A 23,004-nucleotide genomic window follows, 5' to 3' on the forward strand; every position below is an offset into this window, starting at 1 on the left:
CTTAATTGGATAACCTAGATGGCCAATATTAATTGTTTGGAGTCAAATTTTTCTTGATGCTATAATCTAGATAGCCAGTATTAAATATTTCAATGTCAAATATTATTTACTATCCCATGGTTGAATATTATCTATATTTTGATTTACAGAAATTTGATACATTCTAATGAACTTTCAGCCTTGGATAAGGGTGTATTTATATATCACGTTGCCTACTTTTTGAGGCCATCTCCATCCTATTGCATTTTGACTCGCAGTTAATGCGAGTCGCAATAGTGGGCGCTATAAGAGAGAATATTTTGTGATCTATGTATAGGCAGAAGGGGCAGTAGTTCATTTGCAGTGTGACCGTATGACTTAATTTGCCCTGGAGAGTCCCAGTTGCTCTTGTATAATTAATAATAATAATTATTGGTATGTAACTATTATATTTATTGATTATTAATATTACCCCCTTTGTCTCTCAAATGATCCTAGTTTGGACTGTAAATTATATAAATCGTCCTAATTTGAAAGGAACTGAAAGTTTGGTCTCAGCAGCCAATATGCCTGATTAATTTCCTAGATCTTTTCAACCTTTAGCATTCTTTAGCAGTGTCTCCAGGTCCCCCTCATACCCCCAACACCTGCTATAATGCGGCCCCTGGAGGGGACTAAAACCTAGAAAAGGGGTAGGGGGTTACCCAGTGCACTAGCAAGACCTGGGAAGTCTTACAGCTTTGTTTGAGGAACTATAGAAGGAAGAAAAGGCCCAGGATGGTGAGAAGTAGGCAGACGTTGATTAAAATTGGCACATAGTATGTGCTAAATAAATGTTTGAATTTGGTAGCCTGAAATAGGACTTAACAATGTGGATGTCAATGAAGAGAAAGATGAGAGAGGTCTTAGGGCTGGAAAATTCATCATACTTGGGTTTGATTCGATGGGGGTTAATAGGTTGGCTGTAATAAGAAACACCACAATCACCCTATGCTGTGGAATCTAGTTTATTGGGTGGAGAAGCATTAAGTTACACAAAAGCTGTAAACATAATATCCAATTCTTCTTGAGATAAGGCTTTGCCATGGGATAGAGAAGAGAACCTGGGGCCTTTGGACCCTGAGGCAGAGGGCAGAGAAAGGAGTTGATCATAGTTTCAAGGATGAGAATACGCCTGAGCTCTTGATTTGAATTAAGTGTATCCACTGGCTTATTTTAGTTCCTTATTTTACTCACAGAGTTTCTCTTTCCTGCTGTTGCTTTAGGAGCTGGTGGGGAGTAATCCTCCACAAAGAAACTGGAAAGGCATAGCGATCGCACTGCTTGTCATCCTGGTCATCTGCTCCCTGATTGTCACCTCAGTGGTGCTGCTGACACCAGGTACTCACATTTATTCTTGGATAAGCAAGCTGCTATAAGGGAGAAAGGGCATAAGTTTACTTTGAGATTTTTTCTAAGTCAATACCCATTATATAATTTATTTTTTCCAGGTTCTAATTCTCATTGTGCCATACGTTAAAATGACATAATACACTTTCAATAAAAAAGATCTATTTTACATGCTTTGAATTTGTTTAGATAATTGTTGACTGGGTGGAAATTCTTGGCATATATTAAAATTCACAAGTATTAATTTATGCTTGATGAGCTTAAAGATGGTCATTATAAATGTAATAATTTTATATATCTAATGGCATTCCTGGGTGTGTTATCGAGAATGAATTAAGAAAATTATAAAAACAACATATATTGAATGTGAACTAAGGATAAACTAAATATTAGATACTACTGATGAAATAAAGGAAGTATAAAACAGAATCAGAAATCTCTCAGGGAAGAAAAATACACAAAAATTGTCCACAAAAGTCTACAGATAAAAACATATGTAGAGATGGATTATTGAAAGTTTCAAACATAAGTTGTATAGAAGCTGAGAGGAAAGAGAGAGAGAGACCCTTTATGATAAAGTTCATGGAGAAAGTAACATGTGAAGTGGGCTTTAATGGAGCGGTAAGAATTTAGTAGCAAGAGAGTGGTGAGATCAGGGCAAGAAGAAAGCCTTTGCCCATAAGATAAACATGTGGGGGTCATGATAGGAAAACATTATACCATATATAAACAGTGTGTAACTATCCATTCCCCTTGTCGTATTAGGTGTCACTTTGTGTGGACAAAAAAAAAAAAGTTCCCATCCTCAATAAATAGACTACACGGGTATTAGACTTTAAGGGGGAAAAAATGCAATGTAAAAAAATTTTTGATACGTACAAGAAGTGCAGGCAAATTTTGAGGTATGTTTAAACTATAATCACAAAACTTAAATGGAAAAAGAGTAGTTAAATGGAAAAAGAGTAGTTTGTACCCTGAAACCAAAACTCAGGAAAGGTATCACAAGAAAACTACAGACCAGTATCTCTTTTGAATATAGATGCAAAAACCTCAGCAAAATACTAGCCAATAGAACCAAATTACCAGCAACATATAAAAAGGATTATACACCATGATCAAATGGGATTTATCCCAGGAAAAAAAATTGGTTTAACATATGAAAAATCAATGTAATACACCCATATTAATAGGATAAAGGGAGAAAAAAACATGGTCATCTCAATAGATGCAGAATAAACATTTGACCAAGTTCAGAATCCTTTCATGATAAATACATTCAACGAGCAAAGAAAGAAACTTTCCCAACCTTATAAAGAGCATCTATAAAAAGCCCACAGCTAATATTATACTTAACAGTGAAATACTGAAAGTATTCCTGCTAAGATCAGGAATAAGACAAGGATATTCACTCTCACTATTTCTTTTTTTTTTTTTAATTTTTTTTGCATGGTTTAATTGAAGTATAGTTGATGTACAATACTATATAAGTTACAGGTGTACAATATAGTGATTCACAATTTTTAAAGGTTATACCCCATTTATAGTTATTATAAAATGTTGGCTATATTTCCCATATTATACAATTTTTTTGAAATTTTGAATTTCATTTTATTTTTTTTTATATAGCAGGTTCTTATTAGTCATCAGTTTCATACACATCAGTGTATACATGTCAATCCCAGTCGCCCAATTCATCCCACCCCCACCACCACCCCCCTGCCACTTTTCCCCCTTGGTGTCCATACGTTTGTTCTCTACATCTGTGTCTCAGTTTCTGCCCTGCAAACCGGTTCATCTGTACCATTTTTCTAGGTTCCACATATATACATTAATATACGATATTTGTTTTTCTCTTTCTGACTTACTTCACTCTGTATGACAGTCTCTAGATCCATCCGCATCTCAACAAATGACCCAATTTCTTTCCTTTTTATGGCTGAGTAATATTCCATTGTATATATGTACCACTTCTTCTTTATCCAGTTGTCTGTCGATGGGCATTTAGGTTGCTTCTATGTCCTGGCTATTGTAAATAGAGCTGCAATGAACATTGGGGTGCATGTGTCTTTTTGAGTTATGGTTTTCTCAGGGTATATGCCCAGTAGTGGGATTGCTGGATCATATGGTAATTCTATTTTTAGTGTTTTAAGGGGCCTCCATACTGTTATCCATAGTGGCTGTATCAATTTGCACTCCCACCAACAGTGCAAGAGGGTTCCTTTTCTCCATACCCTCTCCAGCATTTGTTGTTTGTAGATTCTCTGATGATGACACTCTCACTATTTCTGTTTAACATTGTATTGGAGATTCTAACAATTAGGTAAGGGAGAAAAAAGACACCCAGGTAAAAAAGAAGTAAAACTATCTCTATTCATAGATGGCATGATCTCATGTATAGAAAATCTTAAAGAGTCCACAAACACAAAAAATAAAACATATTATAACTAACAACTGAGTTCAGCAACATTGGAAGATACAAGACCATTATATAAAAATTATTTATATTCCTATATACTCGTAATAAACAATTCAAAAATGAAATTTAGAAATGATTCCACTTACATTAGTTTCAAAGGGAGTAAGTCACCGGTCTGCAACCTTTTTGGCACCGGGGACCGGTTTCGTGGAAGACAATTTTTCCATGTATGGGGGTGGGGAGGGATGGTTTCAGGATGATTCAAGCACATTAAATTTATTGTGCACTTTATTTCTATTATTATTAAATTGTAATATATAATGAAATAATTATACAACTCACCATAATGCAGAATCTTTGGGAGCCCTGAGCTTGTTTTCACTTGCCACTCACTGATAGGGTTTTGATATGAGTCTGCAAGTGATTGATTTATTATCTCTGTGCAGTCAAACCTCTCTGCTAATGATAATCTGTATTTGCAGCCACTCCCCAGCGCCAGCATCACCACCTTGGCTCCACCTCAGATCATCATAAGGAGCAAGCTAGCTAGATTCCTCGCATGCGCGATTCACAGTAGGGTTCGCGCTCCTATGAGAACCTAATGCTGCTGCTGATCTGACAGGAGGTGGAGTTCAGGCAGTAATGCAAGCTATGGGGTGTGGCTGTAAATACAGATGGAGCTCAAATCACTTGCCTGCCGCTCACCTCCTGCTGTGCAGCCCAGTTCCTAACAGGCCATGGACCGGTAGCGGTCCATGGACCAGGAGTTGGGGACCCCTGGAATAAGTTACTTAGAAATCAACAAAAGAAGTATAAGACTTGTACACTGAAAATCACCAAAGATAATTGAAAGAAATTAAAGAAGACCTAAGTAAGTGGAAAGCTATCCCCATGTTCCTGGATTAGAAGATGTAATAGTGTTAACATGGCAATACTTCGCAAATTTATCTACATATTCAATCCAATCCCTATCAAAATCCCAATTAGTTTTATTGCAGAAATTGACAAGCCAATTCTAAACTTCATATGAAAATGCAAGGTACTCAGACCAGCCAAAACAATCTTGGGGAAAAAAAAACAGTTGAAGGACTTACATCTCTGATATTAAACTTCCTCTAAAGCTACAGTAATCAAAGTATTGTGGTACTATCCTAAGTATAGATATATAGGTCAATGTAATAGAATGTAGAGTTCAAAAATAGACCCATACAGTTATTTTCCATTCATTTTTGACAAGGGTGCTAAGACCATTTGATGGGGAAAAAGTAGTCTTTTCAACAAATGGTACTGGTACCACTGGGTATCTACATGCAAAGAATGAAACTGAACTCCTGCCTCACAGTTTGTACAGAAATTAACTCAGTGTGGCTCAACAACCGAAAAATAAGAGCTAAAACTATAGCACTCCTAGAAGAAAACATAGGAGTCAATCTTTGTGACCTTGGATTCGACAACTGTTTTTTAGATATGACACCAAAAACACAAGCAACTCAAGAAAAGATAGATGTCAGCAAGCATAAAACATTCTGTGTATCAAAGGACACTATGAAGAAACTGAAAAGACAACCCACAGAATGGGAGAAGCATATTTGCAAATCATATCTTTAATAAACATCTAACGTCCAGGTTATTTAAAGAATTCTTATAACTCAAAACAAGAGACGAACAATTTAATTTAAAAATGGGTAAAGGATTTGAACATTTCTCCAAAGAAATACCAGTGGCCAGGAAGCACAAGAAAAGCGCTCTGCATCATTAGTCATCAGGGAAATGTAAATCAAAATCACAGTTAGATGCCTATATATACATATTATTTTTTGTGCATTTATTTTTTATACAATTTTTAAAGGTTACCCTCCATTTACAGTTATTACAAAATATTGGCTCTGTTCCCTGTGTTATACTAAAAATGCTTGTAACCTGTCTTACACTCAATAGTTTGCACGTCCCACTCCCCCACCCCTATATTGCCCCTCCCCTCTCTCTCCCCACTGGTAACCACTAGTTTGTTCACTATATCTGTGAGTCTGCTGCTTTTTTGTTGTATTCACTAGTTTGTTGTACTTTTTGGATTCCACACATAAGTGATATCATACGGTATTTGTCTTTCTCTGTCTGACATTTCACTTAGCATAATACCCTCCAAGTCTAATTCAAAAAAAAATATATATATATATTTTTTAAGCAAAATAACAAGTATCTGTGAGGATGTGGAAAAATTGGAACCTTCATTCAGTACTAGTAGGAATGTACAAGTGTGTAGCCTCTGTTGAAAACATTCTGGTAGTTCCTCAAAAAATGAAACACAGAATTACCATACGACCCAGTCATTCTAATCCTAGGTATATACCCAAGGAAATTGAAAATATATGTTCATACAGAAATTTGTATACAGATATCCATAGAAACATTCATAACAGCCAAAAAGTAGAAACAACCCAAATGTCCCTCACCTGGTGAATAGATAAACAATTGTGGTATATCCATACAATGGAATATTATTCAGCTATAAAAAATGAAATACGGATGCATACTACAGCATAGATACAACTTGAAAACATTATGCTACGTGCACGAAGTTAGACAAAAAGGCCACATATTGTATGATTCCACAGTAGACAAATCCATAGAGATAAAAAGTAGATTAGTGGTTGCCAGGGACTGGAAGTGGGGAGAGTAAGAAATGTCTGTTAATAGGCATGAGATTTCTTCTATTATAAAGACATTATAGTTTTAGTGCAGTTTTAAATTCACAACAAAATTGAGAGGAAGGTACAGAGATTTCCTACATATGCGCTGCCCCACACATGCATGGTCCCACTCATTATCTACATCCCCACCTGAGTGGTACATCTGATACAACTGATGAACCTACCTCAACACATCATAATGAGACCTCTTTTGGGGGTGATGCAGATATTCTGGAATTCGATAGTGGTGATGAATGCACAATTCTTTAACACATTGAAAACTACTGAGTTGTATACGTTAAAAAGGTAAACTTAAAAAAAAAGGTAAACTTTATGATATGTGAATTTTATCTCAATTAAGATGTTAGCATAAACAATGGTGGGAAAGCTGTTTAAAAAAGTGATTCACAGAGGACCTTCAAGATGGCGGAGGAGTAACACGTGGAGATAACCTTCCTCCCCACAAATACATCAAAAATACATCTACATGTGGAAAAATTCCTACAGAACACCTGCTGAATGCTGGCAGCAGACCTCAGACTTCCCAAAAGGCAAGAAACTCTCCACGTACCTGGGTAGGGCAAAAGAAAAAAAGTAAAACAGAGCCAGAAGAATAGGGACAGGACATGCCCCTCTGGGAGGGAGCTGTGAAGGATGAAAAGTTTCCACGCACTAGGAAGCCCCTTCACTGGCGGAGACTGGAGGAGAGCACAGCAGCAGGGGTGCAGAGGGCAAGGTGGAGAGATTCCCACACAGAGGATTGGTGCCGACCAGCACTCACCAGCCCGAGAGGCTTGTCTGCTTACCCACTGGGACGGGTGTGGGCTGGGAGCTGAGGCTCAGGCTTTGGAGTTCAGATCCCAAGGAGAGGACTGGGGTTGGTTGCGTAAACACACCCTGAACGGGGCTAGTGTGCCACAGCTAGCTGGGAGTGGGTCCAGGAAAAGTCTGGATCTGCCTAAGAGGCAAGAGACCATTGTTTTGGGGTCCGTGAGGAGAGGAGATTCAGAACACTGCTTAAACGAGCTTCAGAGATGGGCGCATGCTGTGGCTATCAGCGCAGACGCCAGAGACGGGCATGAAATGCTAAGGCTGCTACTGCAGCCACCAAGAAGCCTGTGTGCAGGCACAGGTCACTATCCACACCCCCCCTCCCAGAAGCCTGTGCAGCCCGCCACTGCCAGGGTCCCGTGATCCAGGGACAACTTCCCCGGGAGAACACATGGCGCGCCTCAGGCTGGTGCAACGTCACGCTGGCCTCTGCCACCACAGGCTTACCCTGCATTCTGTACCCCTCTCTCCCTCTGGCCTGAGTGAGCCAGAGCCCTCGAATCACTCGCGGCTTTAACCCCCTCCTGTCTGGGCGAAGAACAGATGCCAGAGGGTGACCTACGTGCAGAGGCAGGGCCAAACCCAAACCTGAACCCCAGCACCAGTCCCCTCCACCAGGAAGCTTACACAAGCCACTAAACCAACCTTACCCACTGGGGGCAGACACCAAAAAAATTGGGAACTACGAACCTGCAGTCTGTGAAAAGGAGACCCCAGACACACTAAGTTAAGCAAAATGAGAAGACAGAGAAATACACAGCAGATGAAGGAACAAAGTAAAAACTCACCAGACCAAACAAATGAAGAGGAAATAGGCAGTCTACCTAAAAAAGAATTCAGAGTAATGATAGTAAAGATGATCCAGAATCTTGGAGATAGAATAGAGGAAATACAAGAAACATTTAACAAGGAACTAGAAGAACTAAAGAGCAAACAAACAATGATAACACAATAAATGAAATTAAAAATTCTCTAGAAGCAATCAATAGCAGAATAACTGAGGCAGAAGAACGGATAAGTGACCTGGAAGATAAAATAGTGGAAATAACTACCACAGAGCAGAATAAAGAAAAAAGAAAGAAAAGAATTGAGGACAGTCTCAGAGACCTCTGGGACAACATTAAACACACCAACAGTCGAATTATAGGACCCAGAAGAAGAAGAGAAAAAGAAAGGGACTGAGAAAACATTTGAAGAGATTATAGTTGTAAACTTCCCTCATATGGGAAAGAAGATAGTCAATCAAGTCCAGGAAGCACGGAGAGTCCCATGCAGGATAAATCCAAGGAGAAACACGCCAAGACACATATTAATCAAACTATCAAAAATTAAATACAAAGAAAAAATATTAAAAGCAGCAAGGGAAAAGCAACAAATAACATACAAGGGAATCCCTATAAGGTCAACAGCTGATCTTTCAGCAGAAACTCTGCAAGCCAGGAGGGAGTGGCAGGACATATTTAAAGTGATAAAAGGGAAAAACCTACAACCAAGATTACTCTACCCAGCAAGGATCTCATTCAGATTTGACAGAGAAATTAAAACCTTTACAGAGAAGCAAAAGCTAAGAGAATTCAGCACCACCAAATCAGCTTTACAACAAATGCTAAAGGAATTTCTCTAGGCAGGAAACACTAGAGAAGGAAAAGACCTACAATAACAAACCCAAAACAAGTAAGAAAATGGAAATAGGAACATACATATCGATAATTACCTTAAATGTAAATGCATTAAGTGCTCCAGCCAAAAGATATAGACTGGCTGAATGGATACAGAAACAAGACCTGTATATATGCTGTCTATAAGAGACCCACTTCAGACCTAGGGACACATACAGACTGAAAGTGAGGGGATGGAAAAAGATATTCCGTGCAAATGGAAATCAAAAGAAAGCTGGAGTAGCAATTCTCATATCAGACAAAATAGACTTTAAAATAAAGACTATTACAAGAGACAAAGAAGGACACTACATAATGATCAAGGGATCAATCCATGAAGAAGATATAGCAATTGTAAATATTTATGCACCCAACATAGGAGCACCTCAATACATAAGGCAAATGCTAACAGCCATAAAAGGGGAAATCGGCAGTAACACAATCATAGTAGGGGACTTTTAACACCCCACTTTCACCAATGGACACATCATCCAAAATGAATATAAATAAGGAAACACAAGCTTTAAATGAGACATTAAACACGATGGACTTAATTGATATTTATAGGACATTCCATCCAAAAACAACAGAATACACTTTCTTCTCAGGTGCTCATGGAACATTCTCCAGGATAGATCATATCTTGGGCCACAAGTCAAGTCTCGGTAAACTTAAGAAAACTGAAACCGTATCAAGTATCTTTTCCAACCACAACGCTATGAGACTGTATATCAATTACAGGAAAAAAACTATAAAATACAAACACATGGCGGCTAAACAAAATGCTACTAAATAACCAAGGGATCACTGAAGAAATCAAAGAGGAAATCAAAAAATACCTAGAAACAAATGACAATGAAAACACAACGGCCCAAAGCCTATGGGATGCACCAAAAGCAATTCTAAGAGGGAAGTTTATAGCAACACAATCCTACCCTCAAGAGACAAGAAGCATCTCAAATAAACAGCCTAACCTTACACCTAAAGCAATTAGAGAAAGAAGAACAAAGAAAACCCCAAACTTAGTAGAAGGAAAGAAATCATAAAGATCAATCAGAAATAAACGGAAAAAAAAATGAAGGAAATGATAGCAAAGATCGATATTACTAAAAGCTGGTTCTTTGAGAAGATAAACAAAATTGATAAACCATTTGCCAGTCTCATCAAGAAAAAAAGGGAGAAAACTCAAATCAATAGAATTAGAAATGAAAAAGGAGAAGTAACACCTGACACTGCAGAAATACAAAGGATCATGAGAGATTACTACAAGCAACTCTATGCCAATAAAATGGACAACCTGGAAGAAATGGACAAATTCTCAGAAAAGCACAACCTACCGAGACTGAACCAGGAAGAAATGTAAAATATAAACAGACCAATCACAAGCACTGAAATTGAAACTGTGCTTAAAAATCATCCAACAAACAAAAGCCCAGGACCAGATGGCTTCACAGGCAAATTCTATCAAACATTTAGAGAAGGGCCAACACCTATCCTTCTCAAACTCTTCCAAAATAAAGCAGAGGGAGGAACACTCCCAAACTCATTCTGTGAGGCCACCATCACCCTGACACCAAAACCAGAAAAGATATTACAAAAACAGAAAACTACAGGCCAATATCACTGATGAACATAGATGCAAAAATCCTCAACAAAATACTACCAAACAGAATCCAGCAGCACATTAAAAGGATCATACAACATGATCAAGTGGGGTTTATCCCAGAGATGCAAGGATTCCTCAATATATGCGAATCCATCAATGTGATACACCATATTAACAGACTGAACGATAAAAACCATATGATCACCTCAATAGCTGCAGAAAAAGCTTTTGACAAAATTCAACACCCATTTATGATAAAAAACTCTCCAGAAAGTAGACATAGAGGGAACTTACCTCAACATAATAAAGGCCATATATGACAAACTGACAGCCAACATCCTTCTCAATGGTGAAAAATTGAAACCATTTCCACTAAGCTCAAGAACAAGACAAGGTTGCCCACTCTCACCACTATTATTCAACATCATTTTGGAAGTTTTAGCCACATCAGTCAGAGAAGAGAAAGAAATAAAAGGAATCCAGATAGGCAAAGAAGAAGTAAAACTGTCACTGTTTGCAGATGACATGATGCTATACATAGAGAATCCTAAAGATGCTACCAGAAAACTACTAGAGCTAATCAATGAATTTGGGAAAGTAACAGGATACAAAATTAATGCACAGAAGTCTCTTGCATTCCTATACACTAATGATGAAAACTCTGAAAGAGAAATTAAGGAAACACTCCCATTTACCATTGCAACAAAGAGAATAAAATACCTAGGAATAAACCTACCTAAGGAGACAAAAGACCTGTATGCAGAAAACTATAAGACACTGATGAAAGAAATTAAAGATGATATATACAGATGGAGAGATATACCATGTTCTTGGATTGGAAGAATCAACATTGTGAAAATGACTCTACTACCCATAGCAATCTACAGATTCAGTGCAATCCCTATCAAAGTACCAATGGCATTTTTCAAAGAACTAGAACAAAAAAGTTCACAATTTGTGTGGAAATACAAAAGACTTCGAATAGCCAAAGCAATCTTGAGAAAGAAAAACGGACCTGGAGGAATCAGGCTCCCTGACTTCAGACTATACTACAAAGCTACAGTAATCAAGACAGTATGGTACTGGTACAAAAACAGAAATATAGATCAGTGGGACAGGATAGAAAGCCCAGAGATAAACCCATGCACATATGGTTACCTTATTTTTGGTAAAGGAGGCAAGAATATACAGCAGAGAAAAGACAGCCTCTTCAACAAGTGGTGCTGGGAAAACTGGACAGCTACATCTAAAAGAATGAAATAAGAACACTCCCTAACACCATGCACAAAAATAAACTCAAAATGGATTTAAGACCTAAATGTAAGGCCAGACACTCTAAAACTTAGAGGAAAACGTAGGCAGAACACTCTATGACATAAATCACAGCAAGATCCTTTTTGGCCCACCTCCTAGAGAAATGCAAATAAAAACAAAAATAAACAAATAGGACCTAATGAAACTTAAAAGTTTTTGCATAGCAAAGGGAACCATAAGACAAAAAGACAACCCTCAGAATGGGAGAAAATATTTGCAAGTGAAACAACTGACAAAGGATTTATCTCCAAAATATACAAGCAGCTCATGCAGCTCAATATCAAAAAGCAAAGAACCCAATCCAAAAATGGGCAAAAGACCTAAATAGACATTTCTCCAAAGAAAATATACAGATTGCCAACAAACACATGAAAGGATGCTCAACATCACTAATAATTAGAGAAATGCAAATCAAAACTACAATGAGGTGTCACCTCACACCGGTCAGAATGGCCATCATCAAAAAATCTACAAACAATAAAAGCTGGAGAGGGTGTGGAGAAAAGGGAACCCTCTTGCACTGTTGGTGGGAATGTAAATTGATACATCCACTATGGAGAACAGTATGGAGGTTCCTTAAAAAACTAAAAATAGAAGTACCATACGACCCAGCAATCCCACTAGTGGGCATATACCCTGAGAAAACCATAATTCAAAAAGAGTCATATACCACAAAGTTCATTGCAGCACTATTTAGAATAGCCAGGATATGGAAGCAACCTAAGTGTCCATCGACAGAGGAGTGGATAAAGAAGATGTGGCACATATATACAATGGAATATTACTCAGCCATAAAAAGGAACGAAATTGAGTTATTTGTAGTGAGGCGGATGGGCCTAGAGTCTGTCATACAGAGTGAAGTAAGTTAGAAAGAGAAAGACAAATACCGTATGCTAACACATATATATGGAATCTAAAGAAAAAAAAAGGTTCTGAAGAACTTAGGGACAGGACGGGAATGAAGACACAGACATAGAGAATGTACTTGAGGACACGGGGAGGGGGAAGGGTAAGCTGAGATGAAGTGATAGAGTGGCATGGACATATATACACTACCAAACGTAAAATAGCTAGCTAGTGGGAAGCAGCTGCATAGCACAGGGAGATCAGCTCAGTGCTTTGTGTCCACCTAGAGGGGTGGGATAGGGAGGGTGGGAAGGAGATGCAAGAGGCAGGTAATATGAGGATATATGTATTCATATGGTTAATTCACTTTGTTCTACAGCAGACACTAACACAACCATGTAAAGCAATTATGCTCCAATAAAGATGTTTAAAAAAAAAAGTGATTGAGTTTGGCCATTTATATACTAAAGTGCCAACAACACTTGCCTAATGGTGAAGAGGTTTCAGTGGCGGTTATGAAAAGGGAGTTGCTCTCTCCGTGAGTTTTATGAAGAGCAAGAGTTCCTGGAACACTTGGACTCATGATTAAGCACAGAACATCTTACCGAACAGGAAAAAAATCCATTCAACTCTCAAAATCTAAATGAGTAGATTCGAGAGGGATTGGGGCAGGAGGTTGGTAAAGACAAATACTCTTCTCTTTTATAATTTTGCTGATGTTTCATATTAATTAACAATTTGTGCAAGCCGGGGACCTTAGCAACTACATATTTTAAATTAATAGAAAGGAAATCAGGTCTCCCTCAGAATTTGTGGAGCATGCATTCCTACCTTTGCTTTTCTTTGAACATAAGTGTGCTTTATGTGAGAACATGATTATCGAAGATTTGATACTGTGATTGTCCAGCACTCACTTTGAAAGTTAGGAAGCAATGATGGTTTAGGTAGTTTGCAGTCATTCCCACCCCCACCAAGGTACTTGAGCATTCATGTCACCCAGAATCCGAGGGATTCTGGAGCAGCCATCACTTCAAAGGGAGGTAGAAGAGCTGCTGGTTCAGAGCAACAAGGCTGGGTGGGAAACATCTGGACTGAGTAACTTAAGGCTAAGAGCCAGTTCTGTGACCTTCCCTTCCATGTGGCCAACTCAATGCCAGGCAGAGAGCTGTCCCTGGGTCTTCCCAGCTGTACAGGGAAACTCCTATTCTCTCAAATGCAGCTGCTAATCCTGAAAGTGTTTTACATTCAGTCCTTGTGCAGCCGGAACCATCACAGCAGCATCCCTTCTGCAATAAATAGAGAACACAGTCATCGTAAACCGTTATCTTTTTGAATGCTGATGGCCAGTTGTCAGGGGCAACAATGAGGTGAGGCTCTAGTGAATCCCTGTGTTCCAGAAAAGGCTTTGAGCAGAATTTCTTTTATTCTTCTGTTAAAATAAAAATGTGGCTGAGCCTGCCTGACCCTTTGGCTTTGTTGGACTTTCATAGCTAGTGCTTCTTTCTCAGTTGTGCTGCTCAGGGGCTGTGTGTCCTAGGATTAGGACAGTCAGACAGGCCGGTTCAGTGGTGAGTGCCTCCCATCACCGGCTCATCCCTCTCCCGGGATGCAGCAGTGGCTTTTGTTTCAAAATTCTTCCACGCACAAGAGGATGTCAGGTCATTCATAGCCTTCTTGAATTCACTGACATGCAGAGCATCCTCACATCGACCAATAGTGCCTATCCATTGATCAAACGTGAATGATCCCTGCAAGGGGCTGAGGGCACTGAGCTAAGTGCTGGGTGAAGTGTGGGCAAAGAAGATGCACATGTTCTCCACGGGAGCTTAGATCCACTGAAAAAGACAGAACGTAAACAGTGAGAATTTCACAGTGGTGTAATCATTAAGCAAAAATAAAACAGAAGTCACAGGCAGGGCTGGTTAAAGACCTATTGAGTTGTGAATAACTGAACCTTGGACATAACATACGGCATGGCCATCAACTCATCCATGGCCCCCAAAGTGTCCAGCACATCTCCCTCTAGTACTGATCTCTCCATGAGTCCACGGCAGGAGTGGCTTCCACTGTACAAGGGAGGAAGTTAAGTTTTGAAGAGTAGAGAGTCGTAGTAGTAATAACACCCTGGACATATGTGCACAGTTTGGGTGCATCCCTACCAACCTTGCTTTCCTTTCATAGACTGACTTGAAATTCATAGCATGTACTTTTTAAAAAATTATCTTTTCAAGTGCTACCTCTTTCCAGTCTTGTATTCTGGTTTGTTAAAACTCAGATTAAAGTATCCGCTTTCTACTTAACCCTCCAATCCATTACGAACTCCTTGGATTCAGTCTTTTGGTGAAAATGTTTCTGAGTATGTGTGGGTCCCCTTTCCAACTTGGGAAGGATCGTGATGGAATGCCACTTTGGTGCCCCAGGATCTCGAAGGGCCTCGTGGTAATATTTCTGAGCAACAAGTACCCTTGTTCTATAGTGCAGCCTAATTATCACCAGTTATGCACAATTTATGTTTTAAAAATCAAATTAAAAGTGTTTAAGGCAATCTTAGCCCCAAAGGGATTAGCCAGGTGAGAATGTGTCCTTTTCAAGTTTGTCATTCATTTCTCCCTTGCTAGTCTGTGCCCTTTTCTAAATTTCTCTTTGGAATAATAGACTCAAAGTTACCTTTTTTATTTTCAGATGTTAAATATGTGTCTGCAGTAGGTCACACTCAGCGTATGCCTTTTTGGGGCAGCTACAGCTCTTGCATTCTGATGAAAAGGACTCTGATAATCTTTAATGCCACAGTTATGGTTGTGGGAGCTGAAAAATCCACCAGGATCATATTTGCATTAAAACATCCCTGACATTTGACTTTTCTGGATTTTCATTGTAGAGAAGATGGACAGTTGTTTGTGATGGAAAACACTAGAGCACTTTCAGGTGGTATAAAAGCGAAAAGCCTTGGATATTTGAAAGTCATGTTGAAGGTAGACTTTGGGTTAAGGCCAAGCAGAGGTTACCAGAATATAAGACCCAATCTTTTGGGTGGGAGCATAACAGAGAGGTTATTGTTATGGAATTGAAATTTCATAACTGTTTGATTTATATCTAATGTTTATAACTGCATTGCTAGTGCCCAGCTCGTCTTTTTTTTTTTTTTAATTTTCACTTGGACTCAATAGGCTTTATTGAGAGGGAGAGAAATCTAGCAAATTGGTAGTTACAGTTCATAAATCGGATTCTCTTACAAGCGGGTGTAAGTGCATCCAAGTCAGAAACTTAGTCAAGTGTTCTGAATTTACACCAGTCAAAATAACATGAAATGGGTTTATGTGGGAACAAGCTACATATTAAAATTATTGATACATCTGAGAGAATCCCTCCACTTGAGTTGTTACTGCTAGTTAACAAAGAAAGTTCTGTAATAAAATTTCCATGGATTTTTTAAATAGACTTTATTTTTTAGAGCAGTCTTAGGTTCCAGCAAAATTGAGAGGAAGGTACAGAGTTTTCCCATTCACCCCCACCCCCCAGAAATGCATGGCATTCGTACCATCGCCATCCCTCACCAGACGGTACATTTGTGACAGTTTATGAACATACATTGATACGTCATTATCACTCAAAGTCCATAGTTTACATTAGCGTTCATCCTGGGTGTTGTACAGTCTATGGACTGGGACAAATGTATAATGGCACGTATCTACCTTTACATTTATGATGGCATGTATCATACAGAGTAGTCTCGCTGACCTAAAAATCCTCCATGCTCTGTCTGTTCATTCTCCCTTCCACTATAATGCCTGGAAACCACTGATTTTTTTTTTACTGTCTCCATAGTTTTGTCCTTTCCAGAATGTCATATAGTTGGAATCATACATTATGTAGCCTTTTCAGATTGGCTTCTTTCACTTAGCAATATACATGAAAGGTTCCTCCATGGAGGAACTGTCATTGTTTAATAGTTTACTTCGTTTTAACACTAAATAATACTCCATTGTCTGGATGTACCACAATTTATTGCTCCGTTCACCTACTGAAGGACATCTTGGTTGCTTCCAGGTTTTGGCAGTTATGAATAAAGCTGCTGTAAACATTCGTGTGAAGGCTTCTGTGAGACATGCATTTTCAATTCCTTTGGTAAATACCAAGGAGAATGATTGCCGGGTCACATGATGAGTATGTTGAGTTTTGAAAGAAACCACCAAACTGTCTTCCAGAGCGGCTGCACCATTTTGCGTTCCCACCAGCAGTGATGAGAGTTCCTGTTACTCCACATCCTTGCCAGCATTTGGTGTTGTCAGTGATTCAGATTTTCTAATTGGTCATTCTAATAGTTGTGAAGTGGTAACTCAGTGTTTTAAGTTTATCTGTTTAAGATTATGGAACAAACAATTTAAAAACATTATATATATATATATAAAATATTATAAATATACAATATATACATATATATTAAATATATACATACACACACATATGTATATATAATGTTTTAGAAAACACAAAACAAGCTTATGGTTACCAGTGGGGGTAAAGGGGGGGAGGCATAAATTGGGAGATTGGGATTGACATATACACACTACTATATATAAAATAGATAACTAATAAGGACCTGCTGTATAGCACAGGGAACTCTACTCAGTACTCTGTAATAGCCTATATAGGAAAAGAATCTAAAAAAGAGTGGATATATGTATATGTATAACTGATTCACTTTGCTGTACACCTGAAACTAACACAACATTGTAAATCAACTATACTCGAATAATAATTTTTTAAAAAAGAGAAAAAAATTCTGGAACAAACAATTTAAAAACATATATAAAAATATGATATATATATTTATATATACAAATATGTATAATTTCTATATATATAAAATACTATATTGTTTGATGAATTTTCAAACTGAACAGACTACATAGCCTGCACCCAGATTAAAAAACCAGAATGTAGCCAGCATCCCAAAGCTGCCCCATATGCTTTCTCATCATTAGTCTCCCTAAGGGTAACCTAATTTCTAACATCATAAAATAATTTGCATACTTTTTTACTTCTTGCGCTTACATTATTAATGTAATCATGTAATAACTATTATTTTACAGATGGTTCTTTTGTTCAATATAATGTTTGTGAGATTCATTGTTATACTTTAAGTTGTATTTATGCCCAGTGTTTTAATCGGTGATGGACTGTCTTTTCATGAGGTCTCATATAATCCTTATGAAAATTGCACAGTAGCTTAACAGTAATTTAATAACTTTTGTGTATATCATAACAAGTAATGAATACCTTACTGTTTCTTATTGTTTCTTGTAGAAATAGGTGGTTTGCCCATTTTTTCTAGGCATTTCCTCTCTGTTCTCCTTCCTACATTAAACTCATCCCGCAAATCCAGTCTTGTCATAGTCCATCTATTATCAGTGACCATGACCAGGTGTCCTGTCAGGGGACACATAGGTTACTTGATGGGTCTCTAGTATTGTTCATTTGCACTTGGGCATCTGTGGTTGCGTTTGTAAGTTCTTTTCACACCCACCTGCCAGCTGATGAATTGGGTGAGTCGTGTCTCTCTAGTCTTGAAATAGGTATTTGTTTTGCTACTCTTCTTACTGTTGTTTCTGATTAATGTGTCAATGCTAATTGAGACTAAGTGCTGTAAACGGGTGGTGCGGATAATATTTGTTATGACAATCCAGAATATGGGAGAGATCGGTGACAACAGGAAGCGTTTGTGGAAGGTATTTTGGAGGATGAGGAATTTGAAAGACAGATCCGGTGTTAATGGAAGGAAAAGAAGGAGGGTCACCATGAGCCAGAATGAGCCTTGTGTGCTTGCTGAACAGGAGATGCCTGGCCTGCCAGCACTGAGGGACAGGACGAGTGTCAGGAGTTAAGGCTGACTGGGAGAGTCTGGAAGGCCAGGCACTGAATTCGAGATTGTGCTCTTATGGCTCCGACTGTCTATAACAATTTATATATCATAACTGCTTTTAGCATGTGTTAAACCCATGAGTGATCTTATCATTGGAAGGGGGAAAAGGGCATATATGTGCTCATAAATACGTGAATACGTTTCAGGAAGTTCATGGACCTGGTCAGCCTATCTGTTAACCATCTTAGGGATCAACTTGAGTGTTTTTCCAAAGCCCAGATGTTATGATGTATCCATTAGAGTACTTTTGTCCATAAGGAACAAAATACCTAACTAAAATACTTCAAACTGTAGGTGTTTATCATGTTTCCCAAAACAAGAAGTCTAGACCCACTCAGTCCCAGGATGATTCAGTGGCTCAAAGACCATCTTTCTCTGCTGCCATCATCTTCATGTCAGCAAAGTAGCTGCAACGGTGCCACGCATCTCATCTTGCACCCTCACAGGAAAGAAGGGAAAATCAGAACTTGCCTCATGTATTTCTTTCTTTCCCCGAAACTAGCCAGGAGGCAGCTTATTCATATAACTATATTGCATGGCTACCCTTAGCTGAAAGAGTTGAGAGAACAAGTATTTCACAGGAGTCTGCCTCTGCTGAGTTGGCAGAGGGCCATGGCTCCTAGGGAGGCAGTGTAGTATCTGCCACAATCAGTAAGACCCCTTGACTTATGAAATAGTGGAGGAACGAGATCTACATTCCTTGAACTTGAACAGTGAGTTTGCACCATTCTTTAAATTGAAACAAATTTGAAAAGAGGGAGTTCTGACAGATTCTCCTAAAAGAAAGAATTAATTTACACTGCTACTAACCTTATAGTTAGTTGCAAACTTCCAAAGTCCCGAGAAGTGTGTCCCTAGAAGAACCTTAACAATCTCTCTTCTGACTTTTCATCATTAGTTCTAGAAGGATTGTTAGGTGCATCGTGTTTATTTATTGAAACCTTACACTAAAGAGCCATTTATCAACAGGATGGCGATAGATGCTTACTATTCATGCTTGCATGAAGACTCTAAATTAAGGCAAATGTGCCTACATATTTATTCATAAAGGGGTACTTTTCAAAGCGTTGCTACATTATGCATCCTATTTTAAAGGCATAGTTGCATATAAACTGTGAAAAGGAGTACATCTTATCCTGGCACTCTGGTTTTCTCTGGAGTCTATTGCTTGGTTTAGATGAGAGCCTGTTGGTAAATTTCAAGTGAATTTTGGGATCCTTAGGGACCATGTGTTACAAGGGGCTGGCTGATCTAGTAGATGCTATTTTAGGGAAGACTCTGGCCAGTCAGGACCCAAAGGCAGCAATTCAGGTCTAAGCTGAGTTTCTGGGTCTAGGTCAGAACACAGAAATGGATGATATAATAAAGTCAGAGAAATAGAGAGAAGTTGTCCACAATGAACTAGGCAGCTCAGGGGACTGAAGAAGTTGAAGTTAAATCACCTGCCTGAGTGAGACAGAACTCTCACCTTAAACGCTGGTTCAACAACCATTTATCACTGAAGTAGAAACAACATGTATATGCACTTTCTCAGATTGCTATTGCATATTCCCCAAATCCCAGATTACTGCTAACTTAACTCTGTGCTTTTATGTGAGGTATTTAAAATCACCAGAAATTAGGTTAAATGATAATCTACAGAACGTCAGATTTAACCAGTCTTTTTTCTCCATCACTTTTCCCTTGTTCAGACTCTTTTTTTATGTATTTTTTTAAAGTTCAGTAAGTGTGTGATTATTGCATTTTCAGAGGATGCCTTCTAAAGTGGTGGGTTAGTTGGAAACGGGACAAAAGGTGTTGAGGGATGTGGTAGGCAAAAAAAAGGACCTGTCATCCCAGGGGTAGGTCCTCACAGATGTGGTCCCATTAAGCATCTTGAGATGTGGGGTTTTCTTGGATTATCCAGTGGGTCCTAAATGAAATTCCATGCATCTCTGTAAGAAGGAGGCAGAGGGAGATGTGACAGAGAGGGAGGGGAGAGGCCACGTGACCAGGAGGCAGAGATTGGAGTGATAACAGCCACAAGGCAAGGAGCACCCAGAGCCCCAGAAGCTGAAAGAGGCAAAGAAGGCATTCTCCCTTAAAGCTTCCAAGGAGCCCGCTGACACCTTGATTTTGACCCATTGAAACTGAGTTTAGACTTCTGGTCTCCAGAACCATGAGAGAATAAACTTGTGTTTTAAGTGACCAAATTTGTGGCAATGTGTACAGCAGCCCCAGGAAACTGTACAAAGGGAAATAAATGCCTTCAGCAATTTCACAGTGGCCGCATCTTGAAGACAGGCATGAACGTGGACTCGTGGAGCGATCAGAACTAGAGAGACACGTGCTGGACACTTTGGGGACCATGGACAAGGTGATGGCCGTGTTCCGTGCCTCACCTCCCAGTGAGAACCCACGCCCGCACATCCCTCCTCCCTGGGGGAGTCCTCTCAGTTTCAAACTGTGATTCTTTAGCATCTCTACCACCAGAAAAGGGACTGAAATTCATTCATATTAAGGTGTATACTTGTGTTTTTAAAAATTTGAGAGGAAAAGACAGTATCTATCTCCCACGTTGACTTATTTCTTTTTATTATTTTACTTACAGGCACTAAGCAGATACAGACTCCACTTACAATTCATATAAACTTAACAGCAAGAGCCAAGTTAAATACAGATCAATCAACAAAGCTAATAAAATTCAAATTAAAAAGTGGACATTTTGTATGACAAATGATAATGGTTCTCGAAACTAAATCATCTGTTAAATGTGTGTAGGGTATTTGCTATTGTGACACCGATATTTTGAGATGGACATGCCTGCTCTTGCAGGCACCAGGTAAAGAGTTGCCCCGCCCACTTCTCTGTTGGGATCTGCACACCTTGTTCACGTAGCACACTGTGCTTGGGGAAGACTAAGTTAGCTGACCTTGGCATTGGTGCATCGTGAAGACACATGCGCACCCAGACAATAAATTTGGGTGTGAGTGTGCTTATGATCAGAATACAACTTTATACATATTTATTGCCCAAATAATATATTTGGGTGTTGAGTGTATGCTTATGATCAGAATACAACTTTATACATATTTATTGCCCCCATGATATATATAAACTGAAGAATAAACAGTGAAAAAGATACTAACAATCTAAATTAAATTATAGTAATAATTTTCTCATATTATCCATTCTACAACCAGTCCCTAGATATCATTACTTTTGACCATTTCTGAGTTTGGTTCTTCTGGCATTTATTCCTGTCATCCTTAATGCTATGCTCGTATATCAGTATTCACAGACTACTTCCCATCAAAGTAGAACATTTAGTTCACTTACATTTCCTCCCACTTCCTTTTTCTTCACTCTGGGTTGTAGAACCTATCAGGTTATTTTTCGTTCCTCTGGAGATCTCTTTCATAAGTTCACGCGAGACTTTCTTTAAGCATACATTTCTTGTTCTGCTGATCTTGAATGGAGCCTCCTGGCTTCTCACTACACAAGAGGGAGAAGCTGGTGCCTACGCGTCTTCTTCTGTATCCCAACACGGTGGCTACAGCTCTTTCTCTCAGCTCTGGGTGACATTTACAACTTTCCACTTAATAAAATCTCCCCCGAAACAATCAGTTGATTTTAAAGTGGAAAATTCTAACACAACGTTGTAAATCAACTATCCTTCAACTAAAAAAAAAACAAAAACAAACAAAAAAAACCACAGATCTTTAAAACAAATGCAAAAGCATTTTGCTTTTTTTTTTGCGGTACGCAGGCCTCTCACTGTTGTGGCCTCTCCCGTTGCGGAGCACAGGCTCTGGACGCACAGGCTCAGCGGCCATGGCTCACGGGCCCAGCCGCTCCTCAGCACGTGGGATCTTCCTGGACTGGGGCATGAACCCGTGTCCCCAGCATCGGCAGGCGGACTCTCAACCACTGAGCCACCAGGGAAGCCCAGCATTTTGCTTTTATATTGAAAAAAAAAATAAATTTATCTAAGTATCAAGAATAGATTACAGCTTTACCATTTACTACAAAGTCTATGGATAATCACCTAAAGAACCTATAAAAAATAAAAACAAGAGAAGTTATTCCAAATAAATAAATAAATAGGAAAATTTATTTAAAACATTCACAATTTTTTGCTTAGATGTATATTTCTCTTGTAAAACCTTGACAATGCAGATAAAGCCATAGAGAGAGAGAAATTGTAGTTCTATATCACTAAACAATTTGTCTGGAGGCCTTCAGGTCAAATAGACTCTCGTTTCTTAAAATCCATCAATAGCTGCAACTAGTTTATTCTTATTTGGACCTTGTCTTTCTTAAACAAACCCGTTTTATTAGCAATTCTAATGGATTGTTTCTACTTGAAATGA

The 23,004-nt window shown here is 38.7% G+C and overlaps 1 protein-coding gene across 5 annotated transcripts in view; it reads left to right on the forward strand.

The window, feature by feature from the left end:
* The window catches only part of DPP6 (dipeptidyl peptidase like 6), a gene marked incomplete at both ends in the record, with an annotated part of 1,037,088 nt that overhangs the window by 616,912 nt on the left and 397,172 nt on the right, over positions 1–23,004 (forward strand). For all 5 annotated transcript variants that reach the window (XM_082846708.1, XM_082846710.1, XM_082846707.1 and 2 more), the window contains one exon: positions 1,245–1,359. In XM_082846708.1, coding sequence (XP_082702834.1) covers positions 1,245–1,359 — 115 coding nt within the window. The remainder of the gene's footprint in view (positions 1–1,244; positions 1,360–23,004) is intronic.

The sequence above is a fragment of the Leucopleurus acutus genome, assembly GCF_964270905.1.
Source record: "Leucopleurus acutus genome assembly, chromosome: 9".
Taxonomy (NCBI): domain Eukaryota; kingdom Metazoa; phylum Chordata; class Mammalia; order Artiodactyla; family Delphinidae; genus Leucopleurus; species Leucopleurus acutus.